Source organism: Agelaius tricolor, unplaced genomic scaffold (assembly GCF_023055355.1).
Source record: "Agelaius tricolor isolate 1412-34295 unplaced genomic scaffold, bAgeTri1.0.p SCAF_8, whole genome shotgun sequence".
NCBI classification, from domain to species: Eukaryota; Metazoa; Chordata; class Aves; order Passeriformes; family Icteridae; genus Agelaius; species Agelaius tricolor.
Genome location: NW_027269268.1, coordinates 18,695,206 through 18,721,258, shown reverse-complemented (window position 1 = coordinate 18,721,258; position 26,053 = coordinate 18,695,206). Strand labels below are relative to the sequence as shown.

Genomic DNA, 26,053 nt, shown 5'->3' with positions numbered 1-26,053 from the left:
ACCAGTTCAAATCCAAGTTTATTAGCCTGTAAAAGTCTGTTTCCACACAGTAATCATAATAAATGAATGAATGTTTATGGAGCGTAGCATAAAAATATATGGAGTCAGCCATAGGTTGGAGTTTATGATTGCTCACAAAAATTAATCAGCAGATCACATGGCATTGCATCAGAAAGGCAAATCAGTCCTAGGAATGCAAACAATCAGGTTAAAAAGGGAAAACAAGTAAGAGCAGAGTATCAGAAAGCAATAATTAGTTCACAGTTCCTAATGTGGGTGACAGATTTTGCTAGATCAGATTATTTACTCACTGACTCTCCAACAAAAGGTTGAAAACCAGTTGTAATAATTTTGCATTAATCTCGGTCAACATATCAGCTGCTCAAATTCACTATCAATCTCTAGATATGACCATTAAAATGTAGGCATTTAAGAAGAGACTAGGTATCCTCAACAGCCCAGCTCCTTCTCCTGCAGCCTGGCAGCCACCAACTCTCACAGCTGTAAATCAAAAGCTAATGTGAGACAAGTGGGTTGAGATGTTCTAGTCCCTGTCTGGACGTGTAAAAACCTTCTCTCTTTTTAAAAACCTTCAGCTACAGGCTGCTCAGTTCTGGGGAAGTTCACCTCTCTGCTGGGTATAGCAAGCCTGACCCCCTGCATGGGAAGGGTGTTGGAGCCCTGCCATAAACCTTTGTGTGTCACATGTACCAGGGAGAGGGCAGTGGGAACATCCCCATGGCTCCTGTCTGCTTTAGTGCTGATGTTCTGTAGGATTGTGACCAATTGCCAAGCTGAGGTATGGGCTCTGCTCACAAGCTACATCCAATGCAGAGAAACCCCTGTTAGGAGATTTGAGAAAGCACCAGGAGTTTCTGACCTAGACTAACTCTTCTGTCTTTTCCCAAAGGAAAATGTCTAGCCAAAAAGAGATGTATTTCTTCTAATGCTTTGGCCTTTCCTGAAGAAGTGCAGAAGGTTAGTCTTATTAATTCCATAAAGAGAGCAGACTTAAAAGAGCAAGGGAAGAAAGGTGGTTTCTTCTCAAATGTAGGATGCTTATACATATCATAAACCAAACTGGGGAGAACTGCACCGAATAATTAATCCAGGCTCTGGCTGACATCATGACACCTGCAGATCCTTCTACCAGAATTCTGAATTATTTTCTATCAGAGATCCTTGAGTCTGCAAGTCAAGGCCCTATACAGGCCAATCAACCTACTGCCACAGCATCTTCTTTTATAGGGGAGTCATATTACACGAAGAAGCACCTTCAGAGTTGGTTGGGAAATTAACCCATTAAGGCTGAATTCTAAAACTTGTTTTTCAGGAATGGGTGGTAGCATGACAAATTCTTCCTGATTATTACATTACTAATAATGTGACAATCCTTTAATATCATCTGAGAACTTAGAAGAGCCGAGAAAATCTTCCAGAACATCACAGTTTCTTTAGGCAATCTAGATCCTTGCCTTGCAAGAATAACATTTTGCTACCTGCATTTCCTTTATTCTGCCTGCCTTGGGGAAAATGGCTCTGCTGAAGCACCCAGCAACCCAGCTGAGTGTATCCACCCTAAAAACCAAACAGCAAACCAAGACAAACCTACAGGGGGAGCAGATCCTGCAGCACTTTGACTTTCTTTCCTCAGATAGATACAGTGGTTTCAAAGATCATTGTACGTTCTGCAGTTATTACTGAGAAGAAGAAGAATTTCTTTCCTTTATAGATTTTGGGGCCATCTATCCATGCTCAGTGCACACTGGTAACTGAGTAGATCCTTACAGTGAAGTAAGATCAAACTTATAACCAAGCCTCCTATACAATATCCTCAATTTCCACAAGCTATCTGGTAAACCCCATGGGAACATGGGGAAGACTGGAGCCTCCCAGAAGGCACACTGGCCTGTATCACTAGACTGTTCATAATTTCAGACTTGTTCCTTGGAAATATATAAAAGAGCATTGACATGGCTAGTGGCAAAACCAAATTGAGCCCAACACAGCCTAGAAAAACTGAGTTTCCACACAAAAGGGTATTTTCCTTTCTTTAATAGGCTCAGTAGTAAGTTTGTCAGCTTTGGCTTTGAAGAATTACCTGCTTCTTGACTGAGTTTTTACTTTTAGTTGCTTAGTTTTGTTGTTGTTTTGTTGTTTTGGGTTTTTTTGTTTTTTTAATTAAAAAATAAAAGCTATAAAAAACTAGAGGTAGTTTTAAACTACAAGGTTCATATCTGGGGCGAGTATTTCTTCAGAGCTGAGGGACGTTTTTCATTCAGACCAGTATAAAACAATACTTGAGGGGAAAAATGTTGAAAGAGAAAGCATTAAAAGAATAGGAACTCAGAGACCTCTTCCTGCTTCCAAATCGACCGTCTCATGAAATGAGTGTATTTCCTCCCTGTGAATTCTATATTTAATCCAGAGAGATCACTGAGTATGCCTGAGCAACCTGGCAGCCCTTTTCCTCCTCTTCAAACAGACCTCAAGATTCACTCTTGTCTAATGAGCGGTCTATGTCTCCCAAGAACATATATCCTTATGGATTTCGATGAGAGCAGACAGGATCAGTGGAAAATCCACTTCTGTTCCTTTTTCTTTTGTTGCTTTCTTGAAAAAACAAAAGGATACACCAAGGCTCCCCCTGGAAAATCAGCTGGCATTGAAAGCATCTCACAGACTAAAGGACCTACCTCGTTTTTCAAACTCGTTCAAAATTCTGTTTTGGCACCTAAGAGCCGACTTTCTGTTGATTAAAGGAATATTCGCAGAAAGATGACGTTCCAAATTTCACCAAAATCAGATGATGTGCCTGTCACAAACCTTCCCACCTATCTGAAGTTGCTTCAATGCTGGCAAGTAGTATGGGGAAACAAAATGTCAAGAGCAAAACATTTCCTTAGCTATGTATTTGAGTTTTGAGACAGGTAGAGAGCTGAACTTTGAACTGAGAAGCAGTAAAACAGAAAGGAAGATAATGTTGTCATTCTCTCACAAGCCATATTTGTAATTCCAAGTACTTCAACAGCAATGGGCTGATCTACCCTCAGGACTACTGTTTGTTGCAAGAGCTACAGATGAGATTTCACCTTTGCAGGCTTCTCCATACAAAGCTAACTGCTAATTTATCACACCACCCTCACTAGTCCACTCTTCATATACAACACAGGTCTGCACTAATGGGTTTAAGGCTTTCTGTAATCAGTCTTGCTCTTACTTCACTAACCTTTCATAGCCTCAAAATCTCACAGTAACATTCCTAGTCGAAGAAAAGGCAGTATTTTTTTCTGCTATTTTAAAAAATCCAGAGTACGATGTTACCTTCAGTTACACAACTTATGGGGTTTCCATCAATTGCCAATTGAGAAGCAATAAGCTCTGTGGCTATTGTACCATCACTTCATAAGCATTCATTCCCACACGCAAGACTGAGGTCAGCATTTGGACCTTCTCGCTCATTTTGAGGGTTCTTTTGTAAAAGAGGTTTTCTTTGTTTAAGATCCCACAAACAGGACCTGTTTATGGAAAAAGAGAGATATTTTGAATACTAAAGTCCTTTATTCAACAACACAGAAATATCACAAAAAACAACTTTACTGGGCAAATTGAATGTTTTTATACAGTTTTGTACATGCCCCATAAGTGATTATTTTTTCATAAATACACTGTTTTCCAAAACTGTTTTTTTTCCATAATTGCACAAGCATACATACACCTTACACAAATATCTATTAGAAAATTTAATAGATAACTGCACAGTTCAGAAATAGGAGAACACTGTGAAAGGAGTACATTTCTGTGGCCCATGTTTCTGAAAATACCCTCCTAGTTCCCTGCAATTGTGAAAATGGAGTACTTTCTAACATAGGAGCTGTCTTTTGTTCACTAAGAATACAGTAGAGCTCAGCGTGAAACTGCCAAATTTAATAAAAACAAAATCTGAAACATTTAGCTGTTACATGAGAACCCACTGTTTGATATCACTATGCATCTAACCATGATCAAAGACCCACTACTGCTTTTTGCTGAATGCATTCGACCCTGAATGGTATGTTCATTTAACTACTTTCTTTCTTCATTATTTGATTACAGATATAGCCGGTTTAAAGACTTTACATTCTTCAACATTAATTGTAGGACTTACATACCAGGGGGTCTGTACAAAAGGGAGTATTTTCCCTCATAGGGAGGGTCTGTTATTAATTGACAGAATGGGCACGTGTGCCTCCCTTTCAAGCTTACCATTTTTCATAAGTTTATCTGGGGTATGCCAAAAATGCTTCCACTAGGCTTAGCACTCACTCACACCTAGAAGACAGAGTTCTGCTTTTTTTTTTGCCCACACCCTTTATTTTTTTTTTACTTTTCACTGTGAGAATGAAGAACAGAGAAGAACACAAATTTTCACATTGGAAAACAGTATTGGACCTTGTGAAAAGCACAAATTTGGTAATTAGAACTTGACAATAATCCGATTGACAAATATGTATATAAATGGGGAGAGGTGGGGAGAGACAGGCCAGAAAATGGATTTCCTTCTTCAAACATCACTAATTAAAATGCTCTATGCACACTACATCATATTAAATACTGTTTCAGCAGAATCTAAAAACCTGATGGTACAAAGGAACAACATCTGAAATGAAAACCATAAGGGTAAATCAAAGAAAAATCACCTCTGGTTCATTTTCAAGGTATGCTTGTTTGTGTGTTTAACAATTTTGGATTGACATGTAAAACACCAAAATTACAATATACAGATCCAGCAGTTCTCTAAAACAAAACAACAAAACAAAAAAAAGGAACCACAACAAGACATGCAACATTAGGGTATTAGACATTGCTATGAGTATCTTTGTATACCTAACGTATCCTGAACTTAACTTTGCCTCTGCTTCTGTAAGAGCAATGAGAGTTTTCCAAAGAGCAAGGCAAGCTTACCAGCCAGATGTGCAAATAAGGCTTCAGTTTGTAAGTCAGTCAGCACTTTGGTAGAGAAGACCTTGCAGAGCTCATATTGGTCTAACGATCAGTAACAGAGGCCCCTAACCAAAAAGTCTCCAACACAAAAAAATCCATACACAGCTGCCCTACAAACAGACACAAAGCTCATTGAATAGGCATTGGATGAGTATACAACTGAGGATCTCACAAACTGTAAGAGGGGCACCATGATAGAAGCATTTTAAGCGTGACATTCCACCTCTGAAGCCATGTATGTGACGTTGTACAACGCAAGGACACTGGCACATGCACTGACCCTAAGCTGAGGATGCAGGTGTAAGCTCAGCCCAACTGTGCCCTCCAGTTACCCTGGGTCACCCATGCTCTGCCCAGTCCTGCTGACACACATGTGCCTTCAGGAGGTTTCTCTGCCTCCATCCCCTCGTCTTCACTTTCTGGGCTGTTCCTGACACCTGCCAGCCCTCACTTGCCAAAGCTGGTGTCTTCCCCACCTGCACAGGTCCCTCACTGGAGCATTCCCAACCTTGTGCTTCATCAAGTAAGTGTGACCGGGGCCAAAGGCTGAAGTACTTAGCAAAACCCTGAAGAAAGTGCTGAAACAGTAGGAGATTTACATGTGCTGTGCAACATTAATTAGTTATTTGCATGCCCAGCATCGTTTTTGTGAAACTACTGGTAGGCCTATCTTGTATAAAATTACAAATCTATCAAATACATGGCACAACAGCATTCACTTACTTTGGTGGCATGGCCTTCTCACTCGAGAGTGGTATGACAAAGCCAAGCGATAAAAAGTGATGATCGACTGATAGTAAGTATCCCTAAGTAAAGAATCCTCCTTATTTTTTATGGCATGTCAGCTATATCCCTCTGTGTGCTGCCTTTCCATGGAGTAGACATTTCTTCCATACAGCTAGAACAGGAAGAAGAACAGCAAAGCATTTTTGTAAGGGCTTAAGGGACCAGTCATTCAGCAAAGCCAAAATCAGTGGACCAAGAAACATGGGGAGAAGCGGTCTTTTTTTAAAAGGATAAAAATAAAAAAAAAATCTTTTTTATACCGCAAAAATATCCAGGCTCTCAAATGAGCACAAGTGCAAGTGAAACCTAAACCAGTCCAACTGTCAAAACTCACTTAACTGTGAAGCGCTCCACCAGAACCAAAAATATGGCATTCCACTTTATAAAATATTTACTCCATTGACTGAAAATGTTACATAAGATCTTGTAGGTGAAGGGTAATTAAACTGAGTCATCATTTTTGCTAAGGTCCCATACTCTGGTTTGTATCCTAGAACAACCTTTATTTAAATTACTAGTTTTGCACATTTGCCTATGCTGGGCACAGTGAAAAATGAGTCAGACACCAGACAGCATTTTTGGAGAGATACACCTCTGTAAAGCTCCTTTGGAAGCAATGCAAGTGCACAAACCACTATTCTAATATAGTGCTTGAAAGATTAATTTTAAGTGTTACGTCTTCCCCTCTCACAACACCACAACAGAAGGCAATTGCTAGATGCATCACAATCTTTTTATCTTGGAAAACTTGGCATCAAGTCTCTATGGAAGGATGCATGGTAAAACAGTGCTGCTGTTGCTGCTGCTGCTGCGAAACAACTAGCAAAATAATAGTTAAAGCTAGAATTTATTGCTCCGGATTCAATTTGCAGAACCACACTGTTGTGTACAAACTGTTTATCTCCATTGATGCTCAGACATGATTGTCTCCTTGTGTCTAAACACACAAAATACAAGCGGCTATCTGTACAGTTTACAGTACTGAAACACATATATTTGAAAATGAAGTATAGATATGTTACTTTTCAAAGATACATGACTTTATAGCAGGGGTTTACCCAAACTTTTTTTTTTTTTTACAGCCACTTTAAAAATAGACAACAACTTCACTAGTATAGCTAAGTTACATCAAAGAAAGAATCGGTGTACTGAATGTGAAGAAGCTGGCCAATTCCCCAGGCTCACAGGTTTTTGTCTTTTGCTTTTGAGGAAACCCCTATACATAAATGAAAATAGTATCTGAGTATATTCTTCAATGGTGGACTAAGCAGTTTCTTAAAACAAGACTTTAGCTTGCCATTCACTTCGGACTGCCTCGAAAATAAGATACACTACTGCTTAAAAGAACCATCGGAATGCTTCAGCGCTGGGAACAGGTGTTCTCTAAAAAAAAAGCAAGAAAACAAGTTAAGCTTTCTTTTGTGGCATTGGCATACTCGAGTTCTAGTTGTTCTTTTCCTTTACATTTTAGGCATACTTTCAGTTATCTAGGAACAACACGATGCCTCCCATTGCTTGACAATTAATAGAAACATCCTTCTCCAAACACACACCATTTTAGGATCACATGTAATACATCGTACTCAGTATGTAACACACCTAACACGCTGACTTCTCCTTAGTTTGTTAACAAGGTAGTCATGAAAATGTAAACATTTCTAGAAAAAATATCTGGAAAACAGACAACGCTTTTAGAATAACCACAGGGTTGTACGATGGTTCCTGCCTTGAGCCGTCATACTAGGCACGCAGTTACGGCTCAGTGGGTTTGTGGGTTAAACAGACGCTTTGGCAAGACCATGCTCGAGACAGGGGAGTAGCAAAGGCCCTGCTCTGTCACTCAGAAAGCATGCTGTGTCTGCAGACACCTCAGGAGGACAGGTTGGCATTTTCAAACCACACCTTGTTCCACATTTAGGCTGCAATGCAGAAAGAACTGAAAACACATCCATGACTTCATTCCAGTGAGGGAATCACCGTGCTGATTTAGGGGTGCTGCCCAGGACCGCCCCTGTCCTTTCTTTCACACGCATGCAGGACCTTGGCTTACACAGAAACAGTCTTGTGTAAAGAGAGCTACTGCCGCCCTCTTTCCCCCACCAGCTGCACCCTGAAAATGATACCCACTTGCACCCAGGTGCCTCCATACACATTTGAGTAGCAGCAAATTCCCTTCACACCTTTAAAGTACAACCTACATGAGAGGCTGAAGGGACTGAGCCTGCAAGGGCTGTGTCACTTCTGTGAGGAACTTCTCATCCTCAATTTCCTTCAGTCAAAAGATAATCAAAGCACCCTTGAACCCATGCATCTGGACCCACATCTCTCTCCTCCAGAATTAATAACTGCCCTGTCCAGGGAGGGGAGAGTGACACTAACCCTATCAGTCTGTCCCAGCTTACAAGTATTTGTTTCATTAAGAACTACCCACAAAACAGTAGTGTTACATCTGAAAAAAAAAAATCTCCTAAAAGCAAAACTCTTGAAATTTCCAAATGAATATTTATAACAAATAAGTTCTCATGGATGTTGCTCGTGCACATTTAAGTACATGTCTCTTTTTGAAAGAGTTCTTTTTTTGTTTCAGGGAAGACCTTTTTAATGTTTTCCTAGTTTTTCCATAAAAATCCAACAGACCATGGATCCTGCAGTGTACATGTGCATTGTACTTAGTGTCACAATATTACTTTCTGAATTCCAGGGAACTGCTCATTAGTATGGCATGTATTTTTTGTTGAATAATTATTCAAGTTTAAGATAAACAGGCTCCAACAGTACACAGCTTCTCTTTTCGTAAAAGCCATATGAAAGGGAAGCTGTTATTGTTATGTTTATTGCTTCAGCACTTGGAAATACCAGAGATCAAAATAATTCTGCTGTATTATCAGAACTCTGACCTGTTGTCAATTCAATATCCACTCCCCCTCCACAAATGTTACACTTCAATAAATCATCTGAAAATTAACTTCCAAGGACAATAAGCTGATGTGTTAAATACAACCACCTTGACTAATGTGAGTTCTCTTTGTGTTGATGGTGCAAAAGTAGGAATTGCTCATATCCATCTTTACCAGTCCCTGCTCTGCCCGTTTACGTGAGGTGAGCATGAGCACAAGTAGCGACAGAGCACGGCAGCCCTCGCACCCAGGCACGCTGAGGAGAGCTAATGCAATTTCTAGACCATCCACAGCAGTCTGTGTGGGCTGTAAGATGGCTGCTGAGAGCGAGGTTTACAGATTTATAATTTATAAAGAGCTTGGCTGCAGAAGAGGCTGGAGTTCGGAATGGCAGGAAACAATCGTATGACTAAATTGACCTCAAAAGAACAGTCAAACATGCAAACATATTAAACTCAATACATTGTCTTCACTTGAAAACTAAATGTAATATTCTGCTGTGGGTCCATCTGCCTGAACACAAAACCACAGCAAGACAGAGAGATTTAAAGACATAGTGACTGAGATGGCTTTTATTTATTTTCTTGCCACATCACGTTGAGTTACTGTCAGACGTTGTCATATCAGCTGGAAGTAAAGGTGTAATGTCTGATTAAAAGGTCATTCAGACCTTTAAATGCACAGAACAGTATTTTTGAAGGGCAAGGCTGTGGTTTAATATGTGTGCTTTTGAAAAACTGCAAGATAAGGAATTTTTGCATCTGTGTACCAAGTTCTAATTAAAGATATACATTTACAATTAAACATCCATTGTGCTAACTACCAATTTGGGAATGAATTACTAATCCACCCTTAAACAAAAAAAAAAAAACCAAAAAAACAAAAAAAAACAAAACAAAAAAAAAAAAACCCACAAACAAAAAAGAAGAAATCCTTTAAAATTGAACAGCTATATCAAGTTAAATCCTAACCAGTATATGCAATGAAATCCATAGATTTCAGCACTCCAAGGATCAAGGTTATTTGGAGACAAAGAGAGACCCTTCAGCCCATTTAGAGGTTCAACACACCAACACAAAAGTTTAAGTGCAATGACCATCTACTGCTTGGCTGTATAAACCCAGCACTCCCAGCTGGGGAGTCAAACTCTCAGTGAGATTACAGCACATTCTGAACAGATCCAGAATCTCTGTGCTGCTGGTGGGGAATGGTTATCCTGAGTGACAGGAAAGACAGATCTGCCTGGAAGCCTGGGGAGGGGTGGTGAGGAGCAGAACCAGAGTTGATCAGCGCGGTTTTGCTGTAAAAGCCTTCACTGCTCGTGCTGGTGCAAATGCTGACAAATGGCAGCCTTGCTCTCAGGAGGATGCTCAGAAACCTGCAGCCCTGGCTTCTCCATGCAGGTAATGCCATAAAGCATGGCACTGGAGAGGATTTATCCCTACATAAACCCGGGATGAAATGTCCTCCACACTTTCAAACTTTCTATTCTGCTCCCTATGTGCCAGCTTTCACTGCAGAAGAAGTAGCTCGAATATTTGAAATCTGAAGATCTAATTATTGCCTCAAAAAATGAGTTTCATATAGGGAACCAAGCATGCTACATTTTTGGAGAAAAAAGGTAAAAAACAGGCAACGGAAACCAACAGAAAATCTCCTCAATTAAGCAGAAAAATGATACCTATGTATCTGTCTGGATGCTCCACAGGGAAATGTAAAAGCAGATCCTGGCTGTACACAACACATAAAAACCAGCATGCTGGCAGGAGCTGTAAATTCCTCACCAAAGTCTGTTTCAACACTTGCATTTTCACAGCAACAGCACTCAGTAAAGAATGATCTCTCCCACTGCTCTCTGGGGTGACCGACTGAAGGAGGCATGGGATGCCAGACAGTGGGATTTGCTCATCCAAGGCCCGCCTGCTTGCCCAGCCCAGCCCTTGGCAAGCTCAAGCCAAGGCTACCCCACCTGCCAGAGAATCCTCTCTCCTCGGCTCCTTGAGTCTCACACACACTTGAAAAGTGTGATACAGATACAAGGAATCAGGAAAGTTGGCTGCACCTGCTTGGAATGCTGCTGCTGCTAGGGTGCAGAGAAAATTCAGAGCTATCCAACCAAGACTCACTGTAAGTCACCTGTATTACTATTTTCTACAAGGCTAGGGAATCATTTGAGGTGAACTGCATTCAGAAATAAAATAGAATAATAAAATATATCAGAGCACTACATGATTATGACCTAATACTTTACCAATGTTAAAAGATATTGCATTATGTAAGAATCCTTTGATGTTTGATCCATGAGCAAAAATCCTGCTCTCATTGAAGTAAACTCATATGTTGGCTACAGCAAATTATTAGCCAGATGTGGCACTCCTCACTCCTCTTGAGGAGCCTTGGAAGCAATCCAGCTCAACAGAGGGTCTTTGGGAAGTCTACAGCAATTGAGCTATGTCCAATACAATCTTGGCTACCTGGTGGTCTTTACAGAGACCTATCCAACCACCGAAATACACAGCGTGTTAATGAATCAGAAATTCACATGGCAAATGACATGAAACTGGTGGATTTCCCAAAGCAGCGGGACTCGTGCTAGCAACACAGGGAAAAGTGAGCTTATCTGCAGATAACCCAACATGAGCTTCTCAAGTTGGAGAGCAATCCCTCCTTGAAACGCCTTGCACAAGAGGAGCAGTTTGGCCCAGCAAGTTATATACACCTATATACATGTATATGTGTGTGTCTGTGTCTATCTCAATATATCTATATATATTGAGAAAGAGATATATGGTCAGATATAGAGAAATCTGGTGCTCTATGGTGCCCAAAACAATTCAGCTGAAAAGTCCTGGCCACTGCATGAAATACAATTTGAATCCATCAGGAGCCTGGCCCAGCAAACACTGACCACCACTGGCCATAAACCAGTGCCTGTATGCTTTCCTTACACTGTGTGAATGCAGGCTATGCACCTCATGAGTCTAACAGAGCCCACATGACTGCCAGCAGGAAAGCAAGCTGGCCTTTACTTCATGTCACACCTTGTATTTCTAGTGCCACAAGCTAATTCAGGTGTCCGACACTCACCCTGGAAATGACATCAGCATCGCTCATACATAAACAATACAGACTCTGGTGCAAATTCAAAACTCACTTTCCATCCCCTATTTCCCTCTCTGGAAAGACCCTTCCCCACACAAGAGCTGGGCTCAGGGCACACAGGGCAGTCCTGAGACTGTACAGGCACAGTCTCATTGTTGGAATGACAGTCACAGTCACAGTCTTACACTGGCACAGACAATCACAGTCTTACACTGTGATGGGCTAAAGGCCAGCAGAGGGATGTGGTCTCCTGATCTGCAGAGCACTCTAAGATCATAGAATTATTTGGGTCAGAAGGGCCCTTATAGATCACCTCCAACTCACCTGCCATGGGCAGGGACACTACTCACTCCACCAGGTTTCTCAGATCCCCATCCAAGTCAGCTTTGAACACTGGCAGGGATGAGGCATCCACAGCTTCCCTGGACAGCCTGTTCCAGTGCCTCACCACCCTCAGCATAAGATGTTTCTTCCTAATATGTATCTAAACCTACCTTCTTTCAGTCTAAAGCCATTTCTCCTTTTCCTACCACTATGTACCCCTGTAGAAAGTCCCTCTCCACTTTTCTTGAAGGCTCCCTCTCGGTACTGGAAAGATAACCATCTCCTGAACCACAGAGCATCAGCATCTCCTGACACACAGGGAAGGCAGGTGGAAGATGCCATCTGTCCTGCACCAGCCTGTTCTGCCACTGGCAAATGCAGTCTGGACAGCATCTCCACTCCTAACTTGCCTAAATGCTAAGCCACCGAGAGGAAAGCAGCCTTTCAAAGTATCTGCAGCCCACTTTGTTCCGCTCATAAATATACATTACCTACAGCAATGGCTTTGGGGAAAACCTCATGACGCTCAGATTCAGCTCACACAGTCTCCTTGAATGTTTTTCTTCAGGCAAGGAGGCTTAGGGGCAAGAAACTGGTGTGTGAACTGCATCCCCTGGAAATGCAGAAGGAAAAAGCAGAACCCAGCGTGTGGCACGTTTCTCCCAGCTGCTGCACTGCCTGTCCTGGAGGTATGCCAGGGACCCACCACGCTGACCCAGCACCGAGGGGCCAGCTGTGGCTGCAGGAGGATGCGTGGATGAGGCTTTGGCACACCTGCACACCAACTGGCACAGGGGAGCTCTGTGCAGAAATAGCCCTTGCCTCACACTCCTGGCATCCTCCCACCCAGCCACAGGCCCACGGGAGGGATGTGCTGACCCCGCTCTGGACGAGGTGTGAAACAGTCCACGAAGCTGCTGCTCCCCACAGCTGCCAAAATCCCTGGCTGCCCACCAACGCTGTGCTCCTGCTTGCTGCACGAGTTATCAGGCAGTAACAGATGTCCTCTAATAACAAGCTTATTATTGGACTTAGCAGATAAAAAGGGACATGTACGCTGGGTCAGAAGTTTGGTGGTGAGCTTTCTTCCACAGCCCACCTTAAAACATCTCTCCCCATACCTGAACTACAAGCCTGTCTCCCTTCATACCAAGGATGAAATTTAACATTCATTTTAAAAGTCAGCTTTATTTGCTCCGGGAGGACACGCATCTGCGTGCTGGCAGTTATTTTTCCACTTGCACTGCATATCTCTCAGGCTGTATTTGAGACAAACCAGATTTAGAACATACCAGATTAGGAAAACTCATTTGACTTTCTCTGCCGCCAGCTTCACCGAGTGAAAAGTAAACCTTTGCTACAGGACATTTCAAGTAGAAATTTTTAAAATGTACTCCTAAGTCAGGGTCATGGTTTGAAAACCCAGCTCTTCTCAAATAGCTCAGAGGTAACCTCAGGAGATTTCAGTGGAGTCAGCTGGGGACTAAAGCGTTTGTGCCAACGGCCACGGAGACCTGCCACTGTATAGCCGGATCCTGCCACTTGGACTTGACATCAGCAGCAGGCCATAGCTCCCCAGCCAAATCAATAGGATTAGTCAGAGAAGTAATGTGTTTCTCCACGGAAGAAAAAAGGAGCAAAGGTATCCCTCATTTACATTCACTGCACACCACAGTTTATTTTATATATTAACTTTTTTTTTCACTATATAGATGAGATCAAATTTGGGAGAATAGGGTCCTGATCTGAAAAAATGTGTAATGCCATTGGGGAAAACAGACGGCAACCACAGATCAGAAATCGAAAGGAATCTGGACTAATGCTGTCAAAGCAAAAATAGCTCAGTCCCAGGAAATGTTAGTGATGGAGCCCCACTCTGTGCCAGTGAGCATCACCTTCAGCTCTAAGGGGAGCAGCTCCCATGCTCCACCATGGGCCTCAGCACCCCCAGGGGCCAGCCCAAGTCACTGAAGCACTGCAGGGGCACGCAGAGGGTACCGGCACATGGCACGTGGATGCAGGCAGAGCCCTGGGAAGGAACACACCTCCTCTGCCCATCCCCTGCCAGGCTGGAGTAGCTGCCTGTGGATGCCTTCCAGCACACTCCCTCCCTTGTGCCAGCACAGCCCTTTTGGCCAGTGAGCCGAGGGACGGAGCCAAGTCTCCACCTCTGCTGTCTCGCTCGCTCCCGAGGGGAGCACGGCTTGGCTGTGGGCTTCCCCGAGCCTGGCATGCTGCAGGCGGGCTGGCAGCACCGGCCAGTGGGCCTGAACTCCTCCTGTCACCTGTCACCTGTCACCTGCCACCTTGTCCTCGGCTCCAGATGGCCACACTCCAGCTCCTCATGGCTTCCTGCCAAAGGACCGTAGCAGAGGTTTGGCTTTTCGGGCGAGGGTTAGGGTTAGACATCTCGCTGTCAAAGGGATTCACGTTTCCTTCCCTATTTCTACATCTCTCTCCAGCAGTTCATGCAGTTCATTCACTTTCTCAGCTAGCCCTGTACCTGAGGCTGGAGCTGCTTAGAGTGCCTACTCAGCTTATGTGACTATTTTGCCTTTTTCCATTTATTATTTGCATTCCAGCAGCATATGAAGGCCTCAGGCAAGGATGAGGGATTGTTTCTGCTGGTTCTGCCTGCCTGGCCTCTCAACCAGTAGGTCTGGCCTGTCTCCTGCTTTTTCAGGGAAGGGCTCATATAAGCTTTAGGAGTGTTACTTCAGAGACAAAGATGACACTAAGCAGGTCAGAGAAGATGTCATTCAGTGCTCTCATACTGACTGTGGGAATTAATATCAATAGTCAAATGCTTTATTAGCAGAAAGCTCTGTTACTGACAAAAGTTTTTCTCTTGGATACAGGTTTGTAACCACCATGCAACATAAAACCCAAGATTCTACAATACACAGGACACTAAAAATGAAATATCCACACCAGTGCTCAGCTTCTGCTTTTGCCTAGGACCTATCTGGTTACTTCTGCTGACTTCTCTGGCAGACATTATCAATTAGAAGTGTGCCTGCCTACTGCAATGGATGTACCACGTGCACACACCTCCCCCTCTCTCACACACACACTGCCATTCACCTTCTCCCTAATCAAATCTCTGTGAAGACCATCCATCAGCCCCTATCATTTATCCTTCCCACACACACCAGCTCACAAAACAGAATTATTCTTGTTAACATTCATTCCATTAATGAGAAATCCCTGCTGGTTCATCATCCAGTGGTACAAGTCTTTGCACTCACAGGCTGACATCTCTATCATCCTCCAAACTGCTGCCCTGGGGTACAGTAATCTCTTACAGACTGGTCTCCAAGCAGAGGAGAGGCACGTTTCTTAGTACCAAACCTAAATTTAAATCTCTTTCCCTTTGAGCTGCTGGGGCTTCAGTATCTTTTTCTCCTGCATGGAACCTAAAATCAGCTATGATGCCTCATTGGTTAGCTAACTGCTTCTGTCCTTTGGGATTTTTCACATGCTGTTGATAAAAGAGCCAGTGAAAAATATAACCATTAAATTCTTGGTCTCTGCTTGCTTATTTCTTTTTCTGCAAAGCTTGCAAAAAGAAAAATAAAAGAAAAATAAAAGGAAGGAGAAATACAGAAATACATCACTCAAATGCAGCACTTGGTATCTCAGCTGAGGGAGTATAACCAGCCAATGCCTAAGACCCATTGCAGGTGCCAGTTTGGCTGTCTTGTAGCCAAGCATCAAGGTGAGCACCATGCATTGTCTGACTCGATGCAGGAAGGGGAGCAGCAACACTCTCATACAACAGGTCACCACAATTCCTGACTGCTGAGGGAGACATTAATACATTGTAAATGCTTTTGAATCCTGGTCTTTCCCGAGTGTGTCTTCTGAAATTTGCAAGGATGACAATTAAGACCCATCTCAGTCATTATTTTCATGACACTGTGCCCTTCACTGGACTTTGACCTCCAATTTACTCTACATCAGCTTCCAAGCAACCAGCCAAGCATTTCACCACCTCCCAGAGCTCAGATGAACTGGTGATGTAGAGGGAATGGGTTTTACATCATTACTAAGATGGTGTAACTGAGTCCTCCCTCACCCCCTGCCATGTGGGTCACACAACCCTTCCAAATGTATTTTTCTCCTGTTTTTTTTGCTTTAAAACCAAAAGCCTTTTTTTCACTAGTACTACTTGCTTTGGAGATCACATATTTAAAAATGTATATCCTTTGTATATTGTATTCCTTGCCTCTCCTTTTGTGTTTTCAGCATCTTTAATTACTCTCACTCTGCTCTCCTTGTAGCTTTTACACAGACTGTGAGAGCTCTTCAGCTCTCTTCCAAGCCTGTAACTGCGAGGCTGCTGCACCCAATCTCCAATCTCCCATCACAGTTAGGATGTGTAGGACAGATGTCACTGAACTGCAGTTGTTGTGGGGTATTTTTTTCATGACAATGGGGCAATTTCTTTGTGTTAACATTGGGCCAGACTGATATGCTGTCAGCATGCTCCAGCTTTCCCAGGAAACACAGTACACACCACCAAGGAAATCTTTAAGACTAAGAAGTCCTCGTGCAAGAAATCATCATTTTCAGCCTCTCCTTTGCAAGCTTCCCCTCTCTCATATCTGTTGGCTTTTCTGTGTGTATGCCTTTCTCATTTTCTTACCCCTTGAACAACTTGTTTGGAAGACAAGACTCCACCCATACCAAAAGCTCACCCTGATATTGAAATTCTCTCCACAAACTCCAGTCAATTTTTCAAAATTAATTTTAAAAACTGGTTTATGATATCCACAAGGACATGGGGAAATCCCTGCTTACCCTCATCAAGGTTCCCTTCAGCTCTGTGAAATCTTGGCCTTCCCCTGCAGAAGTTTTGGGAAGATGGTTACTGGTGAGCTCTTCAATTGCCTCACCTGAATACTAATTTATTACTCATAGCAGCAAATACACCTCGTATTAGAGGTGTATACACACACTCTTCTTAGCAAGGGAAATGTCACTGCATCTTCAGCCCTACCACTGCACCCTTCAGTGCTTAGTCTGTCCCATGGTAACTGAGTCACCCCTGTGGAGGAGCAGGCACCCCCTCACTGAGGCTTCAGACATTATAACCAACCCTCAGCCACTATGGATTTCTCCTCTGTTTGAGCACTCTGCAGCTCTTCTTTCCTTCTCCTCTGCCCTCATCTTAAGTGATATCCATCCTGAACTCCCTTGGATTTACCCCATTTTCTAGTATTTAAGTTCTTCTCTCCACCTCAAATTTTAATACTGCTTCTCCACCTCCTAAACCAGTGAATAATCTCTCTCATCTCTGTCTCAGATAGCTTTTTAGTCAAATATATAGAAAGATAACTTCTAGTCAAATGAAGTCTGATACCAGCTAGTGGGGATTCTACATAGAAGTACAACAGACACCATGACCACAGTAGTGTGAAGCAGAAAAGAATACTGTCCTGAGAAAAGAGAGGTGCAAAGTTCTAAAATGCCCAACACTTCAGAGAAAGAGAAATACTGAGTAGAGCAAGGAAAAAATAAGATCCTATGGTGGGTATGGGAAAGGCACTTGATGAGTATGCTGCCTGACAAGAACACAGTATCCTGCATGACCCAGGCTGCCTTTATTCCTTTTATGTTCTCATATCTCACTTGGCACCGCTGTCTGGTTAAAGAGGAAGGAACAGAGAAACTCTGGAAAACTGCAAAAGAATTAAACAGGCTTCACGCATACCTGGCTATGGATTTTTATAGTGTTAATTAAGAGGATGCCGAAGTGTTCCAGGGAGGAGAAAATATTTCCCATAATGTCTGAGAGTAGAAGTTAACAAGCCTGCTGGGATCTTTTTAGCCCCTGCAGAGCTAAGGCTTCAACATTATTAAATGGCTGTCACATCTAAAGTACAGTGCAACATAACTCAACACACAACAGAAAGCACAGGATGCCGAAATGGGGGATGACTTTAGATTACACTGCAGAGTAATTCAATTTCAGGACAGGTGTTTGCATGTGACTGAACAAGATATGACTGTGGAAAACAATTGAAGTACCCAAAAGAAGAGAGAAGGCAGACATGCAGTCAGGGCTCTCAAATAGCAGAAAAGGTGTCAAAGGAAGCCACATGCTTCAAGACATTGTGGCTCAGTACAATCATCCAAGCAGATGAGCTATCAAAACCACAGACACTACAGAAGCACAGAAATGCTTTCCCTGGGTGGTGGCACTCCTCAGGAGACGTGGTGTCTGCTGCCAGTTTTTAAGCACATAGCTGGTGGCTTAGGAATTATTAGCCACCAGTAACAAGGCTGCAGTAACACAAGTTACTTACTGCTCCCAACTCGCTTGGGTACATCCAAAAGGCTTATACCTATGCAAGCAGCAGCCATTTCCCATTGCAACCAGTGATCAAAAGGATTATGCTGTATTTGATGAGTCTTTAAGGTGTACATTCTAGGTTTGCCTGCTTAGAATTATTTCACCAAGCCTAACCCTTAAAATATATGCATGTTAAGAGTTGGAAGACTACTAATTTTCTTTTTTACAATACAAATTTTTAGGGTATTTGGAAAAGACCTGTTCTTAGTCATTGCCATACATAAATGCATGACACACCACACAGAAATGAACATCAACTTTTTTTCAACTCTTTAGGGCACTTTTTTTTTTTAAACCCAAAAAGCAGTACCAGGATGTTGTTTTCTGACCAAAAAAAAAAAAAGTTACTGTTCCTTTTCTTTTCCCAGTACCAAGGGATTGCTTGCTGACACCCTAACCCATTCTCCAAGTGAGCAAGGTCTTCCCTGACTTCAGTAAAGGTGTGAAGTGTGCACTTAGCAAACAGAATTGCATGGAAAGTGACCCCAAGATCTGATAATACAAACATACATGAATAAGCAGACAAAAATTGAGACTGTTCCTTACTCTTGCCCACCCCTAATCAGTGGCATGAAGCATGACATTCACATATCTACCAACTTAAACAAAGTCTCCTTATATGAATCACACATGATGTGTATAGTCTACCACAATTTGTACAAACACAGAATTGGAAAAGATTTTCCAAACATCCTGTAGCTGGCATAGGACTCCAAGTCATGATGGTTTTATGTACCTCTAACTGAAATATCTAGTTCAAAGTGACTGAGATGATTTGGCAGAAAAAAAAAAAAAGAAGAAAAAAGACACCTATTATGCTAATTACTGCTCAAAAAAATCCCAAACCACCCTCATTCATCATCCTTCTCATGACACATGTAGCTTGACCAGCCTAAACAGTGCATAGAGATTTCATTATGTCAGCTTAAAAAAAATAGATTAAACAGTCACAACACTGAAATCCAGAGTCTGGCACAGAATCTTGATGTTCCAAGTGTATAACCTATACTAGTACTTAGAAAACCATGCAAAGAACCACTGAGTGAAATCAAAATTCAGAACCACTGCAACCAGTTAACCTCTCTTACCATACAGACAATTTCACTAGCAAACAATCATAGTTCAATGATTTAAAGCAAGCCATTTTCAATGCAAGTAGAAAGCAGTGTTTGTATGAAAGAAACTGTTAAGTCCCTGACTAGCCTACAATTTTGCAGAATTTCTTCAAATGCTGTTCAGTTCAGTACCAAATCTCACCAAGAGATTTTCTTAGGCAGGAGTAACTTCATTTTTGCCCCCCCTTAACAACAGTATGCACAGTGTGTCAAGCAGCCATTTATACTCTAAACTGAACAGTAATGTCATGGGGTTTGGGCACTTTCTCTGCTTTGCAAGTATTGCATGAGGAAAGGGAAACAACAATACATGAAACAGCAAACCAGGCACCATCCAACCACATTTCAGAGGAAATCACTTGCACTTAGTCATCTGCTAGAACTGCAAGGAGACTAAAAGTTTGTCTCCTCTGGGCTCTAAGCATATTCCTCCACCCCATGACTCCCACCAACTGCAGCACATTCCTGCCCTGCAAGATGTGAACCTAACGCAGAAGATTAACTCCCTGCAAAGAGATGTCTGAGCAACAGAGGTCAGGGACTGGTGAGCAAAGATGTAGCTGCTCTGGTCTCTGCTGGAGGTGGCAGTAGGAGGCCTGGTGCTGCCCCAAGAACCTCCAGAGGTCAAAGGAAAACTCATCATAGAATGTATGTTTATCCCAGACATGCAGTATCTGAATGAAAGTGACAAAACCTCATGGCAAAATGTCCAACAAAGGTCAGATCTAGCCCTGCCTCTCACTTCCTCCCCTCCCTGATCACACTGTCACAGCAGGATCATGCATCATGTTGGAAGCCCCAAGCACGAGCATCACAGTCATCCAGTGAGGGCTCTCTTATGGTGCTAGCAGCCAGTTCCAGCACCAGGCACGCTCCCTCTAGGCTCAGGCCTGGGAACAGAAGAACAAGACAACCCTGGCAGAGCACCAGGGTCACAAACAAGGAGGAAAGAGGGGAAAAAACAGCTCTCAGGGCTGATCAGGGCTTTGCAGCCAACACCAATGTAAATTGCGCTCGGGGCAGATGGCAGTTCTTGCTCCAGCTGCAAACGCCCCGGAACAAGGACTGCTTTTTTGCCCTTTTGCAAAGTGTTTAACACATGCACACAGGGAGCCTCGGCCAGATGGAGGGCCACGAGACAGTGGCAGGCAGGAGAGACAGCCTGTCATACAGCAGCACTGCTGATGTTTAGGGATGAACAGCAACACGAGCTACAAGGTGGTCTTTCTTTCCACCTTCCAGTTAGCCCGCTGGATCGTGTTAGCCGCCTGCTTCTTATCAGACTTTACAGTTCCCCCTCACCACTGCTCAATTCCATCATGCCGTCACTTAACTTGTGCATGTAATTTAAAGCCAGATAGACAGCGGGGAAATTGCTTCCTCTGAGGCCCCTACTAATTGACCCCTATCCACAGAGCTCAGCAGTCTTCCCTTAACAGCGCTCGCACGCGCTACCGCAACACGAAGTGCAGGTTCGGAGGTTGCCAGCGCAGCCTCTCTCCCCCGTGGCAATGCCATATGGTGTTAAGACTTTCAGGATCAGACGCCGTTCCTGCTGAAATCAATCATCACAACCTATCCCTGGAGAAGGCCATCTCAAAATCCCACTGGCTTGAAGCACAGCTCAGCCAAGTGCCTCGGATTTGGAGGCTGGTATTGACTCAATCGGGTTGGTATGCAAACGCTCACTTTAATAGCGCACATATCAATTAGCTGGGCTGTTACAAAGGGAGCAAGTGGTGCCCACTACGATGACAGCATGCCTAAACAGCTGATATTTCACATTTGACAGGAGCCTTCAGCCCCTGCCAACACAAGTCAGCCTCTCTGCCTGAATTTGCTGTCACGCTAATGAAAATGAGCACTGGGGCAACTGAGATTCATGCACTGAATGGGGTTCGCTTAAAAGAGAGAAGAATGTGAACTACCACCAGGCACCTAACCTTCATAACCTGCAGCAGAAGTTACAGACATGTGCACCAATCAGAGGAAAATAAGTAGTCTCTATGGGTAAATAAAGATTATGTCTCTTTAAACTGATTGTAAATCTGAATGAACACAGAATATACATACACAAGTAGGAAGCGTGCAACGTGACGTCAATCTGATTTTTATAGATTTATTATTGCTGTACATAAAATTTCCTAGTAATAATAACATTCTATGAAAAATACTAGAGCATTGGGACACTTTTAATGTGAAAACAGTACAAGAAAAATAGGAAAAAATAATTCAAGTGTTTTAAAAAAAATGCTGAGTGAGAAGCATTCCATGAAAAATGCAAAGGTCAGGAACTGGAAAGCATTCACGTGATCTGTCTTCACCTCCACATACTATCTTTGAGAGTTATATCCTATGCCTTCATTGCACCAGTAGAAGAGATTTAAAGGAAAAAGAGAGAAATGGTTTCTGTGGGGTCAGCCAGCTCACGGTTTATTGGTATTTTTCTAATTTTTCATTTGTTTTTAAACACGGTTCCATCCCCTGCTGTAAATCACCCCTGCATTTTGCAGCCACTGTCGAGCACAATTCACAAATCACCTAAGTGTGTAGTGGAAGGTGAGCCCCTCAATCCTTGATGCATACCCATGGCTGTGTACCAACCGAGGTGCCAGGGGACCATCCACGCAGAGTGATGGATTCCCCAGGAGCACAGGCCAAGAGTCACTCCAGGCACTCACTCTGCAGGGAGGCTGCCCTTGCCCAGCCCCAACACCAACACCACTGCTGCAGGGCCCTGTCACCCTCTGACACCCTTCCAGCTGGTGGCCCTACAGCCAGAGCACTGCTGCTGCACCTGTGCTGCAGGCAGCCCTTCTGTCACTTTATTAATTTTAATTCTTTATAAAGAAGAAAGAAAGCATAAGGAAAACACCATGCAAATAAGTTATTCTTCCTCTCCTACTGACAAACTACACCCCTGTAAAGAAATTAGCCACATCCTGTGACAAAACCTTGTGATGGGCCATGACCTGCAGAAAAGTGATGCCTTACTGACATCTCCACAGCTGGAAAGAGAGACCTGTTTCCTTCAAGTCACAGTACAGCAGCAGAGGAGCTTTTGTGTTTACGTATCTGACAGAGCACAAACAGGAGAGAGTAAGTGGGGGAAAGGGAGAATGAAGAGAAGAAGTGAAGGCAGGTGGTTATGAGAGCACACAAGTGGCTAATTAAACCATGGGTTTTACTAGTCACAGTGGTTAAACAATTTTAACAGGAGGCATTCTCATAGCACACCTGAAAAGTTTTTAACGCTACCAAACACCTTTGTCAGGAGCAAAGAACTTCTGGAAAAGTGCTCAGAGATGCACACAAACCCATAGGAAGATCTGATAATGTACAAATGTGTTTCTTCCAGAGATAGCTCACTTTCTGCACAAATCGATAAACCATCAGAACCTATCATTTATCACAAACATTAAATCCCAGCAGCACCCTGGTTTGCAAGCCTAATGAGGGAACTTGGCACACAAAGGCACTCTCAGTGCTGGGTAGTGTAGGGGGAATTCTCCATGCCTCTGGTTCAGGGAGTCTGTTTTAGGCTATGCTCAGCATTAACAGACAAGGTGTTAACGATCCTTTTTGCAAACTTGCTACAAAACCAAAGGCGTATTATTGGGAAAAACAAGAGCTGAAAACCCAGTCTAGTTTCTATCCCTGGGAAGTCCATCCTGGTTTTTGTGTTAGCAATGCTGGGTCACCATTCAGAAAAAAAAAAGAGCTAAAAGGATGCAGAGCTATGAATTAAACTTTCAGCAAGAACAGTTCATTCTTGCAAGAAGGAATTAGTTGTTTTGATGAGGCTGGTTAGGAAAGAGTTAATACTATCAGCCAAATGTCAGTGAACCCCCAAATGTTGCTTTTGTCCCATGGCAGTGTCAATACCAACACTATTATCTCAATTTATTTAACACAGAACAAATTAATTGGCTCTAAGTGTTGCTTTTTCCCTGGAATCCCTCATCCCATCTCTTCTTGGAGAGAGCTCCTGCGAGCAATGAGCAAGGGAATAAACCGCTATGCAAACACACACAGGCACACACACACACACACAGAGAGAGAGGGAAGTTACAATTTCTCACTTAGTTTCTGATTTTTATGACTACAAATCTTGGTGTCACCCGCCACACACTACTCCTCTGTACTAAATCCATCATCCTCGACACCTTCAGATGCATCTGAGATGTGTGTCGAACCAGCAACACTATAATTTTTATAATGACAAGGAATTAAGTATGATTACTAGTCTTTCCTCTTACTTGTTCCCTTCCCCTAACGATACCATCCAATTGCCATTTTCCTCACGGTTGTGTATTTTGGTTCCCATTGTCTGTCGTACCCAATACAATAACCAAAATGTCTGCGACACGGGATCTGCCTGTCTCTCGTACGTCTAGCAAATCTGAAAACCTGTTGTTACAGCTTTGGGGAACACAATACATTGTCACTTCCGAGGAAACGTTGTAAAAATAACCGTACATACAGTTCAGCCAGAAATCAGTTCAGTCATACCTGTGCTATTCTTCCATTGTGTTTAATACACCACGAGCAGGGTATTTCATAAAAGACATTGCCAAAGAGATCACTTGGGTGCGTTTCTCCTACTACTGGGCTCCGTGGCCCGTCGTCTGTCTGGGACACATTGCTACCAGCCAACCTGGAGAAGAACTTGCCATTGCTTTCCCTGAACTTCTGACAGCGAAAACCTGGTGTTCAGCTAAAACTTTCCCTTTCCCACCTCCCCGCTCCTACAAACCGCCCCGAATCGTCATGATTGCCATTAATTAAAAAACGAAAGAAAAAAACAGGGAGAGAGAGAAATTTAAAAAAAATAGGAAGAAAAACAAAAAGGAACCAGAGAGCCAGCAGTCTTATGGAAACAGCACGGCAGGTAAACCAGGTTAGCATCGTTCCGTAACGGCCACGAGCTGGCGGGGCGGGGGCCGGCGCCCCCCGGCCGTCCCTCCTCGGCCCGGGGCCGGGGGCCAGCGGCCGGCTCGGCGGGGCGCCGCGGGAGGCGGCGTTTCTCTTCCCTGCGGGGCGGAGAGGGGCGGGCGGCGGGGCCGCGCCGCGGGGAGCCGCGCCCGCGGCGGGGGCTCCCTCAGAGCCTGAAGGAGGCCTCGGAGAAGGGATGCTGCATCTTGAAGCTAGACAAGAAGCACTGGAGGGGCGGGGGCAGGGGGTTGAGGAGGGACGGCGGGAGGCTGGGGAAAAAGAAATCATCTCCTCTGACCTCTAACGAAGTGCCCGGTTTTTTCTTAAGCTCTTCACATTTCCTAAATTTGCAGATCTGGTGTCCCGTTTTGCGGTTCCTGCAACTGCTGCAGACTCCACAGTTGATGAGCCGCTTGCAGGGCACGCACACCCCGCAGCGTTTCCGCTTCTTCTTGGCGGGGTTGCCCGCCCCGGCCCCGGCCCCGCCGCCGGTGCCGCCGGCCCCCCCTCCGCCTCCGCCGCCACCGCCGCCGCCTCCGCCGCCCCCCGCGCCGGCGGCGGCGCCCAGGGCGGAGGCGGGCGAGGCCGAGGCGTGGCTCTGCGGGCAGTCCGCCAGGTTGGCGATCTGGAAGGCGCTGTCTGTGACGGCGGCCGAGGCCGCGGCGGGGGAGTGCAGGGCCGTCATGACGATGACCCCGGGGGGAAGGGAGAGGCCGCCCAGCGCCGGGATGGCCGAGAAGGTGCCGACGCGGTCGGGGAGGTTCATGATCTCGGCTTCGGCGGCGCCGCACTTGAGCTTGTTCATGCACTCGCCGGCCAGCGGCCGGCAGTGCTCGGGGGCGAGGGTGGAGAGGAAGTTGCCGTTGGCCATGGGCAGGGCGGGCTGCTCGGCCGGCGGGCAGCCGGGCTTGCCCAGCCGCTGCGAGTCGCTCCGGTGGTGCATGCCGCCCCTGCCGGCGTGCAGCGAGGAGGCGGCGGCGGCGGCCGCGGAGGCGGCGGCGGCGGCGGCGGAGGAGGAGGAGGAGGAGGGTTTCCTCGCGCCGCCCGCCGCGCCGCCGCCGCCGCCGCTGCCCCAGAGCATGGCGGTGGCGGCGGCGGCCGTGGCGGTGTCGCAGTTCCAGGGGGACATGCCGATGCGGGCGGCGGCGGCGGCGGCCGCGCTGGGGAAGATGGGGGTGGTGATGCGGGCGATTTTGGCCGCTTGGGGGAAGGCGCCGCCGTTGGTCTTGTAGAAGGTGGCGAAGGAGCGGTACCTCTCCATCTCCGAGTTGTAATCCACAAGGCTGTTGAGGGCCCCCTCGGGCAGGTGGCTGTCCTTGGGCAGCCCCGGCGCCTCGGGGTTGGGGCCGCTCTCCACGCACACGTTGGTGTTCATGGTGGCCGGGGCAGGGGGGCGGCGGGAAGGGACGGGACGGGGGGGACTGGGGGCCGGGGGGAGAGGGACGGGGCGGGGGGGGGGGGGGTCGCTTAATCCTCCTCCTCCGGACGCATCCCCGCGGTCAGTGCTCGGCCGGGCAGCCGCTCCTCCGGCATCCTCACGGGAGCTGCCGCAG

General features: G+C 44.8%; 1 protein-coding gene and 1 long non-coding RNA gene across 6 annotated transcripts in view; one reads left to right on the top strand and one right to left on the bottom strand.

Annotated features, from left to right (window-relative positions):
* The window catches only part of CXXC4 (CXXC finger protein 4), a 29,075-nt gene continuing 3,022 nt past the window's right edge, over positions 1–26,053 (bottom strand). For 3 of the 5 annotated variants that reach the window (XM_071431814.1, XM_071431812.1, XM_071431815.1), the window contains one exon: positions 1–26,053. In XM_071431814.1, the coding sequence (XP_071287915.1) occupies positions 24,667–25,875 (1,209 nt within the window). In that variant the 5' untranslated portion in view covers positions 25,876–26,053 and the 3' untranslated portion in view covers positions 1–24,666. The other 2 variants (XM_071431817.1, XM_071431816.1) reach the window with 2 other exon arrangements.
* LOC139592244 (uncharacterized) overlaps positions 24,979–26,053 on the top strand; it is a 3,330-nt gene continuing 2,255 nt past the window's right edge. Inside the window, exon 1 of the long non-coding RNA XR_011679947.1 lies at positions 24,979–25,116. This is a non-coding gene — a long non-coding RNA (uncharacterized lncRNA). The remainder of the gene's footprint in view (positions 25,117–26,053) is intronic.